General features: G+C 35.5%; 1 protein-coding gene and 1 long non-coding RNA gene across 5 annotated transcripts; one reads left to right on the top strand and one right to left on the bottom strand.

Moving 5' to 3' along the window:
• The first annotated feature begins 576 nt into the window (after positions 1–576).
• Positions 577–5,454, top strand: LOC113742709 (protein DEHYDRATION-INDUCED 19 homolog 5-like). 4 transcript variants are annotated; one of them, XR_011813617.1, is made up of 6 exons: positions 618–945; positions 1,430–1,569; positions 1,864–1,941; positions 2,012–2,253; positions 4,371–4,454; positions 5,148–5,454. XR_011813617.1 is itself a non-coding variant. In XM_027270628.2 (5 exons), exons 1-5 carry the CDS (start codon positions 864–866, stop codon positions 5,242–5,244), a joined length of 645 nt encoding a protein of 214 aa, XP_027126429.1. In that variant the 5' UTR covers positions 577–863; the 3' UTR covers positions 5,245–5,454. The 4 variants fall into 4 exon arrangements, 3 of the variants coding, with proteins under 3 accessions (XP_027126429.1, XP_027126430.1, XP_027126431.1); XM_027270628.2 differs by lacking the exon at positions 4,371–4,454 and having other exon boundaries at positions 577–945; positions 5,142–5,454; XM_027270629.2 differs by lacking the exon at positions 4,371–4,454 and having other exon boundaries at positions 617–945.
• Positions 5,455–6,102: 648 nt separating this feature from the next.
• LOC140006032 (uncharacterized) lies at positions 6,103–7,182 on the bottom strand. Its single transcript, XR_011813616.1, has 2 exons — positions 6,564–7,182; positions 6,103–6,467 (listed from the first exon to the last, which is right to left on the bottom strand). It is a non-coding gene; the product is annotated as an uncharacterized lncRNA (long non-coding RNA).
• Between the last annotated feature and the right edge of the window lie 3,249 nt (positions 7,183–10,431).

The following is a 10,431-nucleotide window of genomic DNA, read 5'->3' as shown; positions in this document are numbered from 1 at the left end:
AAAGTATTACAAGGGGTGAACTTCAATATCATAAAAATCTCAACAACTAGCCTTAATATGTTGACAAAAATATTTATGATGTTAAAATTTGTTCTCTATAATATTTTAATTGTAAATTTTTTGATTATTTATTGTTAATCATGTTTGACAATGGATATATAAGTGAAAAGAGTAATTTGAATTTTGTGTTAAGTGAAAAATATAAGATAACTTTTTTATTTTTTGATGCTATATATAATTTGATCCCTAATAATAATTAACAAATTTTAATATTTTTCTTTAATGTATGAGTTGGTATTAAATTAATTAAATAATATAATAAATGAAAGATAATAATGATATTATATTTTTTTTTCTTTTAATATTATTTTTTAATGATTAGTTAAATTTAAATATTATAAGATAATTAACTTTAAGAGAGATTAGTGCAACTTTCAAAATCTGAAAAGAAGCCAATGAAGGAGTCGAAAACCTCATAGAAGGTTTCTGAAATTATCCAAAAGAAAGAGAAAGATGAGATTAAGATGCCACGTGTCAGACATCTATAAACCAACCTTTTGAGTGTCAGAAAAGCTTACTGAAATGTCAGGCCAGATCCCCCCTCCCTCTCTTATAAAAAGCTTTCCTCACACCTCACTCATCACAAGAATACAAATTAGTACAACACAACAGCACATCATGAGCACATGAGCAATCAAAAAGCAGCAGCAGCCACTCTTCTTTTCTTCACTTCAATCTCTCATGATCTTCTGAAGTCAATCTAACCAATTGGTTTTGTTAGATTTCACTGTCTGGTGAATCAGTTCTTCTTTAAGTACTTCTCATTTTTCATTTGTCAGAGAAGTAAGCGAAGCGAAGCAGAAATGGATGTGGATTTCTGGGCTGCTAGAATTCACACAGCTAAACATTTTTCAGCTGTCCAAGCTGCCAGACTGAACAATTCTGGTAAATACAAGTAATTTCAACCCAGCCCTTTTTGTTTTTCTTGTTTTTTCTTTCAAAATTTGCGAAGGTTATGGATTTTTGAGGTAATAGAAGGTAAATGATTAATCTTTTGTTCTGCTGAGGCGTGGTTATGGAACTGATTATTGACTTGATAGTTTCTCTAGATTTTGCCTTGCAAGATATAGCTAAATCTTGATATTCAGTTTCTTTTTCCACTGTTCTGGACTTACTTTTTGTTAGACAAATTTTTAGAAAGATAGTAGTTGTCAGGGTCTCTATACATGGCTAATTAACTTTTATTATCTAATTAACAAGTGAGTCTATTCAGGAGCAAAGTTCTTGAACTTGTAATGTTGCTTGATGGACCAATTGCTGTTTTCTGCAGTCAACCTTGATTTTTTATTTTTGGTGGTGGTGATGATAAAGATGATAAGTTCATCAAACTCCCATCTTTAAATTGTTTATTTTTTTCCTAATTGCACAGATAGCCATTTGGCCATAGGAGATGAAGGTGAAGATGATGTTAGAGCATGGTTTCCCTGCCCTTTCTGTTATGTAGAAATTGAAGTTCCAGTGCTGTGTAGCCATTTGCAAGAAGAGCATTGTTTTGACTTGAAAAATGCGGTATAATCCATTAACATTGTTAACAAACGTTACTCCTATTATATCTACTTCTTTGCATTTGAAGGCCTTACATGTCACTGTACTCTGTCTTTCTGACAAATAAGAAGCACAAAATTTTGATGATGATCTTTGCGCCTGTAGTGTGCTTTAATCTGTCAGATAGGGAAAAAAACCAACTTCCTTTCCTTTTTTTTTTTCTCTGCTTTTAGTTTGGTCAATTTGAAAGGATTTTCTTTGCTGATTCTGTTAATTTGGTGTCGCAATTTGATGGTCTTTTTCTATCCTATATTCCAGGTCTGCCCAATATGTGCAGCAACTCTGGGAAAAGATGCAATCGGGCATTTCACAATGCAGCATTCTCAATCGGTGAAGGTATATCCCTTTCTGGACTTCAACTTGATGTGATATCGACCGATAACTGAACAATGTTAAACTATTGAAGCGCCGGAGAAAATCTCAAAAATCAGGCATGTGGAGTAACACCTCAGCAACAGTAGGCAAGGACTTGCGAGAGTTAACATCATTTCTTGGTTCAAATTCATTAAGTAGTCAGTCTGACGGGCACGAACCTGCTCCAGATCCACTCCTTTCACCATTTCTTTGTTCAAGACCTTTTTTAGACCCTAAAGACAGCAAAAAAGATGTGTCTTCTAGTTGCACTGACTCAACTGCTAATGCAGACAGGTAAATTCTTCCTCCCTAAGATTTCAGTCTAGCCTACTACTATATGCATTTATGAACTTAAATTTCATGCTATATAAAGAGCTCTAAAGCTCATACTGCTGGTGTTGGTTGGCTAATTTTTTAATTAAGGGAACCTAATTTAAGCTCATTATGAACTAAAAAGGCCACATGAGATGAGATGTAAACAACATAATACCATTTGTTTGGAATTTGCTTGTTCTGTAGGAACTTGTACAATTCTTGTACATTCAAGTATTTTAACAGGTCGTCAAATGTCACCTGTTTTGAGGGGAGACAAACTTAGAATCAGATGGTGGTTTCATTTTTCTAACTAGTTGTGCATACAGATCACATAGGACCCCTGAACCTTTGAACATTATGAGGCCAAAAGATCCAAGCGAACTTAGAAGTTACCTTTTAATGTTCTATAACGAGACATCTAGAGCAAAATCAAGAATAAGGTAATACCTATTAGGACTGGGCATGGCAAGGTCAGAGTTTCACTTTGTAGTGAGTCACTTTCTGAATAACACGCCTGATAGGATATGGCTAGCAGAACTGTACATTGAAGACCATGCCTGTATGTTGGAGGAGAAGCAATGATCAATGAACTGAAGAGATAAAGGTCATGAATGCATAATCTCAAAATACTCTCCATCTGTTATAGTTTCTTTGGTTTGACCTGAATTAAGTTTTTCCCAGACATGTTCACAGTATAACAGGAAAGATTGTTCTAAATACGAATTGCTAAATTGGATTACACTACTTTGACATATTTACTTGAAAAAAATTGTTTATTGAAGTGTTAAGAAGACATAAAGGATGAAAGAATATACAGGAAGTGAAGTTGATAAACTCAATATTTTCAAGCTGAACATTCTTTGCTCTTCCAGAAATATTCAAAAGCAAAATTTGGTGTGCCCAATTATATGAACATAATTTTTTCACTTGTATAAGATGATCTGGCTCTTTGAGTGGTGTTTGTAGCTGTAATTTAAGTAAAATATATAATTTTGGCTTTTGGAGTTATAATGAGCCACGTAGAGGATGTGAAATAGCTATGGCTTTCATGGAGATAAATAAATAAGAAAGTCATAAAACATTTGAATGGGCTAACCTTATCAAAGGCAATAATTTAAAGAGAAAAGAACACCAACTTAAGATCATCTAGGTTGCTTTGATTGGAAAATGAATAGCATTGGTATTTTACTTAAGATGTAATGCCATAAAATGTCTGCTTCCTAAACTTCTTTTCTAGTAATTGATAATATTGGGTTACTCATCTTGATAAAAAGTAGCTGTATAATTTCATGATAGATGATAAACCTGTAACCATTGCATTCTAAGTTTTCAAGTGTCACACTGAGGATCATCACTATCATAGGAATTAAGACTTTGAGATGCTCTCTAATTCTACAGGATTCTACGTAAATTTTCTGCTGGAGGAGGAAAAGGAGGATATAAATGTTTTATTATTTAGCGGGAACAGCTTGCCAGAACAGCAAAGTGTAGATATAGCATAGAAGTACCTTATTTCAATAGGAGAAGATCTATACATGACTCTGACGCTGACCAGTCTTCTTGATTTTGAAGCCAAATTGCAGATAAAAGAATTACAGATGATTTAAAATGCAATGACAACAACTGATCAAAACATTCTTTGTATTCTTTTGGAAATCCAGAAAACAAACTTTCTAAGTTACAGAACAATATTCACCACCTAATTATTGCCTTTCAGTATATCAATGTCAGTTATCACGTGTCTGGAGAGTTGTTTGCATGGCAAGCCCAATAAGAGCACTACCAAGAAGAAGAGTTCTAACTAGTATTACTTGTATCTTTATTCCTCTTGGATATAAGTTATCTTTTTCATTTAATCCTTTTTGTTCTTTCATTCCTTTTGTAGTGGGAATAAGGTGAGTTCTAACTAGTATTACTTGTATCTTTATTCCTCTTGGATATAAGTTATCTTTTTCATTTAATCCTTTTTGTTCTTTCATTCCTTTTGTAGTGGGAATAAGGTGAGTTCTAACTAGTATTACTTGTATCTTTATTCCTCTTGGATATAAGCTATCTTTTTCATTTAATCCTTTTTGTCCTTTCATTCCTTTTTGTAGTGGGAATAAGGTGGAGCGGATAGCTTAACATGAATAAAAGATCTCATAAGATTCTCCTTAGATTGAAGTGAATTCATATTATTGGTGATGCTCGAGTTTCTTGTCTGACTTTCACTTGATATTATAGCCTACCTCTCTGTGTAGTTTATCATGTCTCACCTCTGCTCTCCAATCCCTCCACCACAACCCCCCCCCCCTCCTCACCTCTCTCCCCCAAAAACCAAAAAAATCGAAGTGAAAATAGTAAGCTAAAGTAGGGCTATTTGGAAAATGGAAGGCATTTTAATGGCAATCCACTGCAGTGAGTTTATGAGAAAGTTGCCAGAGCATGTAAACAGGATAGAGTGAACTGGAAATGCAGAACAGTGAATGATGCTTGACAAATTAATGTCTATGCGAACGATCGTACTCGATAGAAGCTGCTTCATTACTTTTCCTATGTCTGCTTGCCAGTTGATTTGAAAATAGTGTAGCATTTTTGTTGTTTGCTCTGGCGGCAGAGCCTCTGTTTAGCAAATATGTCATGTCATTGCAAATTTTTCTTCAATCCAATCTGTCTGAAGTTAATCAAGAATGAATGTGCAATTTAAAGATTTTACTCATCTGAAAATTACCAAATGATCAACAGCATTTTGTAATAAAAGGAAGGAATAACAGAATAGTTGCCATATTCTCTCCGTTGGTGAACTGGTGAAAGATTAGAGTTCCATTGTGCATCACCTTGACTTTCAAGATAGGGTGACAAAATTCTGATCAATTTTCTTCTTGCAGCAACAGACCATCTTTTCCAGATGCAGTTCAAGAACAAAATTATGAGGAGAGAACGCAGCGAGCTGCTTTCTTTCAGGAAGTCATCATATCAACTATTTTCTAGGCTTGTCTGTTCTCTATGTAATACAACACAATTTGGATATCAGGTTACTCTTTAGTGGTGGAAGACACTACAGTTTACCTTGATGTCAGTCAAATAGGCTTGGTTAAATCACGACAGAAAAGTAATCAGCGTGTTACATTTTGGGGTGGCATTGCATTGTATGTTTGTAATGAATCATGATACCAGATAATGCATCAGTATTCTTTTATCTGTGAGGAGGAGCCATTTTGCTTTCTTACTTGTACTCTTGAGCAAGCATTATGGCAGCACTGCATCATCGGTTATCACAGGGTATGAATGGCACTTTTATGCTATTGAACTATTATATATTATCTTGAAGCTCTAATTTGCAGGAGATATTAGAAGGAAAAAAGCTAGCATATCAGTACTTTCCTGTGCTTAATTACTTCATCAGAAGCTCTATGATAGAAGACCAAGATTTTAATTATACCTGGGTTCTGATTTGTACATCCAGTGCATTCTTGCCCTACCATTAATTAAGTCTTTATGGCACAAGATTTGTGGAATTTCAACTTCGATGTTGAATTCAAGTTTCCTTGAAGGGATCTCTTTATTTCTTAAAGAGAATAAAAAGTCAATCATGGCTTCTGCTTCTTCTTCTTCTTTTTTTTTTTTTTTTTTATGTTGGATTATGGTTAACAATTCTAATTATTCCTAATTTCTTATCCACATCCTTTCTTCCTTCGTTGCATGCACTGCAATAAAACCAATCATCAGGTGCAGAAATTAAAACCTCTATATATTGACACTCGAATTTTCTGTTCTGTCTTTTTCTTTTTTGTGAAATAAATAATTCAGTGCCGTCAATCCAATAAATAATAGGTTTCACAGTCTTCAGAACAGGAAAAGATCCACTTATATATAACCAGAAATTCAATTATAGCATGATGTTCACATTCCAAGAATGGAACAGTACGAACATGGAAATCATAAAACATCCTTGAGAATTTAACAACTGGACTAGTCGGCAAATGAAGTACGTGACTTGCATATTTCCGACAACAACAACATCTTGTCTGTTTGGCCTGTTTACACGCATTCGTAAAATACATGGATAACAATCCTTCCAAAAACACACACACAAATGAAAAGACAAAGCGAAGAAGCATGAGCTTAACTTTTAGGAGAATTTTGGTATCATCAAATCAGCGAAGATGTTCGAGCATTTCAGAGAATAACACAGTAGTACGTCCTGGCAAGCCCTGTTTCAGCCAGGTAGATATGTATATAGCAAAACAAAAATCAAAATATGCTGAAAAATGCCAAAAAGAAAAAGAAAAAAGTTAATAAACAAATACCTGAGCAGGAGATTCAACGATTTGCAAAGATGATTGCGAGGATTGCAACGAAGTAGAGTGCGATGGATATCCCAGTGAGCGGAGCCGGAAAAGTCACTCCAATGGCCAGCACGAATGCAGTGGCGCCCAAGAAAATTGCAACATGTGCCATGACAAGAGATGCCGTCTCGTAACGGCGGCAGACGTAAACGGAGACCAACAAAGCAAGAACGGCCAGCTCCAGAAGCATGCAACACCAGTGAAAGGTTGGAGGGATAGGTGCAGGGGTTTTGAGAGCTTGCAAGGCGGCGCTAAAGGCTGCAATACAAACTCCAATGACCAGAAACGCCCACTGCATCTTCATCACATAGTCGACGAAGTTGGGGTTCTGATCATCGCCATTATTATTTGGTTGCCGGAAGGTAGGCAGGGACGGCTGCTCCTCAAGTTGAGATGCTGCACTAGGTTGGAGTTGGAGTTCCATGGTTGGCGACTGTTGGGCGCCCCCGTTTCGAGACTCCCACCATTTCCATGCCGGGAAGCCCTGACCCTCAGCGAAATTCTTCAAGGTCAAGATGAAGTTGATAGCTGCAAGCCTGAGTTCTCCCCACATTTCTGAGACTGGTAATTCTCCGGAAGAAAAATTCTCAATGGGTTTGCCACCTCTGTTGTGTTGCGCCTCTATTTATATCGTCGGACAAGCATATACATAGACTCTTTGCCTTGTAGGTGCGTTCCCACGGAAAGGGTGGTGGCCCGGTGGGCGCCACAGACACTAGGACTGGAGAAAATTACACACTGCTGCTGTGCAGCCTGTGCTGAACTAAACGACGGAACGTTTTAGGTGAAAGACTGCATCGCAACGATGACTTGTTCTCAAATTTAAGACTGCCAATTGCATTCAGGCACCTGTAAGTGTGAATCTATAAAACAAAACATGTAGCCATGCATATTAATTTCTAGAATATCCAATGACAAGACACTCCTGTGAATGCCAATTTTGGAGCCCCACTCTTCTAGTCTATTCTACTTCTACCACATTACTATTTAGCTAATCTTCTAACAATACGCAGACACCACCTTCACTTGACAATGACATGGTGAAGAAAGTGAATGATCTTTTGAGCGCAGATCGTCTTGACTTTCTTCACCAGGTCATTATCAAGTGAATGCCAATTTTGGAGCCCCAACCGTCTAATATTCTACCACAACACTACTTAACTAATCTTCTGAGAATACGCAGGAAGGACCCATGCGAACACCACCTTCACTCGACAATGACCTGGTGAAGAAAGTGAAGACGATATTCGTATGAGCTCTAATTCTGCCGTATTATCACTTAACTAATCTTCGGACACTATATATGCAGGATCTATATATACGAACACCATCTTCACTTGACAATGACCTGGTGAAGAAACTGTAGCTCCAGCACACCAGCTCCACTTTCTTCACAAGGTCATTGTGATGGTGTTCGAATAAATAAAACCATATGATCACCTATTTTGGAGCCCCACTCTTCTAATATTCTACCACAACACTACTTAACTAATCTTCGAACAATACGCAGGAAGGACCCATGCGAACACCACCTTCACTCGACAATGACCTGCTGAAGAAAGTGAAGACGATATTCGTATGAGCTCTAATTCTACCATATTATCACTTAACTAATCTTCGGACACTATGCAGGATCTATATATACGAACACCATCTTCACTTGACAATGACCTGGTGAAGAAACTGTAGCTCCACTTTCTTCACAAGGTCATTGTGATAGTGTTCGTATATTATTGTCAAGAGAAGAACCGCCTTTAAGTCGGTACTTTGTCCACATCTTCACTCATTTCAACATTAGGACCTTACCTTCTTTATTTTTATTCTTTTTAGCAGAGCCTTATCTTTAGTTTTTGGAGAAGGACTTGTTCAAGAATCAACAGAAGCAAACTCCATTCCATTGTTTTTCTCAAGTAATGCAAAACAAAGTTAGATAATCTTTGATAGACTTGTAAAATAACTCAAAGTAATCGTGATTTGTTTATTTTGTAAATTACAGAAAGACTTTATTAGACTACTATCTGCTCTAGGCAGACAATATCAGATCTCTATTTTGGTATATAATAGTGTGCAAAAATAATCCATTGGACATAAAAATAAGAAAATTTTATTCCAAACGACATACGACTTGTATAACAAATACAAATTAACTCATGGTTGTCGTGATTTTCAAAGTCATTTTCTATATAAGTGAACTCCCAAAAAAATAGGTAAGAGCCCCCCCACCCAGAGGAAGGGAAAAAAAGTTTAAACCCAAGTCAGGTTGTACCTTGCTCTTTGTGCACACAAATATCATAAAACAAACTAAGGTCACACTTGACATCAAGCACACTTATTTTTTCTTTTACCCAAAAAAAAAAAAAAAAAGGCACAGTCATTTCCTTAAGCCTCCCAAGTTCTCTTCACTAATTACCTTTAGTTGGATCACCTTATATGATAAAGACACTAGAAAGATAGGATAGGAAATGATAAACAGTTTCATGCAAAGCCTGGACTGTAAATTTTATTCCTTGTATTTTGCCACAATGTAGGGAAATAAAAGCAACTCATGCGTCTTGTTTACAAAATGTATTTACTTAAATTACATATGATCAATGAGTAGGCTTAGCCTATTTTGGAAAGGGAAGAGCATCAAAGAATATCTCCTCATTAAGCTTAGAGAGCATAATTAAATATAAAATGGACTGTAAATTTTTTTTAATAGGGTTTAGTCGTGAGGTTTGACTACAATAAAAAAATGATGAAGAAAGCAAGTTGTATCCTAATAAATAAATAAATAAAACATCAAAAAAATGAATTTTTAGTTTGGCTGTACAATTCATTTAAATTAATTATGTCAGGAAGTTATTCGTCTTTGTTGTCTAAGGAACCGATTGCATGCTCAGCATAAAATATCTCATACAGTATTTGGTGCCATTTCATGTTTGACTATTTAAAGTTTTTTGTTTCAGGGTATTTTCGCCTCTAATGACTGTCATTAGGACAATACCCCTCAGACCATTAGACACACGATTTCTCTATGAGGAAGTGACCTATACTTATCAACTAAACTATTTTCGCCTATACTATGTGTGTTGGCATTTAATTTATTTATGTTGTTGTTAAAGTTCTAGTATTAAGTCAAGTATAAGATACGTATTTAAAGTCCTAGTATGAGGCAAGTAGTTTACTTTTGAGGTGAATCGCCATACGCTGACCGGTGACCATCTGTTTGTTTTGGCACCTTCTTTAGAACTTTGACAGTTAAGTGCCAATTTGTCATTATCTAACTTTTATAGCGCAATGTCCTCGAAGTTTCTGCCCTAAATTAAACTTGTGTCTAAATCCTCTCATTAAAAGAAAAGAAAAGAAAAAAAGCACTCTGTTTAAATCCAATTATTAAACAAATAGAAAAATGCAACACCCAAACTTTGATGCATGAGTAGTTTTAATTCCCAAATTTTGGAGCAAAACAAATTGGGATAATTTCAGAAACCTCCCTTGAGGTTTCGTGAAATATCACCTAGTTCCCCTAAACTTTTCAAAATCTCACTTAACACCCTTGAAGTGATGGTAGGGCCATATACTAATATCAAAAGTGATGAATTGTCAATAATACCCTCATATTTAAATTTTCTGAACTTATTTTTCTTTCTCTAAATTTCCTACTTTTCTTTAACAATGTCTATACATACATACATACATATATGTATGCATAATTGAATTGCAAATGTCAATGAAATATAGGATTTAATCAATGAAATATTCAATGCATTTGGAGAAGAATAGCTGCAGGTTCTTTTTATTTTTTTCCTTTTTTGGTGTTTCACAACTTTATTTATTTATTTATTCC

The sequence above is a fragment of the Coffea arabica genome, chromosome 4e, assembly GCF_036785885.1.
Source record: "Coffea arabica cultivar ET-39 chromosome 4e, Coffea Arabica ET-39 HiFi, whole genome shotgun sequence".
Taxonomy (NCBI): domain Eukaryota; kingdom Viridiplantae; phylum Streptophyta; class Magnoliopsida; order Gentianales; family Rubiaceae; genus Coffea; species Coffea arabica.
This window is presented reverse-complemented; position numbering and strand designations above follow the sequence as displayed.

What these genes read in the sequence shown, in the direction of transcription:
- LOC113742709 (XM_027270628.2), top strand. Translation starts at nt 864, where the DNA reads ATGGATGTGGATTTCTGGGCTGCTAGAATTCACACAGCTAAACATTTT. An exon ending in GTTTTGACTTGAAAAATGCG is followed by an intron (nt 1,570 to 1,863) that starts GTATAATCCATT and finishes CCTATATTCCAG; the next exon opens with GTCTGCCCAATATGTGCAGC. An exon ending in AGCATTCTCAATCGGTGAAG is followed by an intron (nt 1,942 to 2,011) that starts GTATATCCCTTT and finishes AAACTATTGAAG; the next exon opens with CGCCGGAGAAAATCTCAAAA.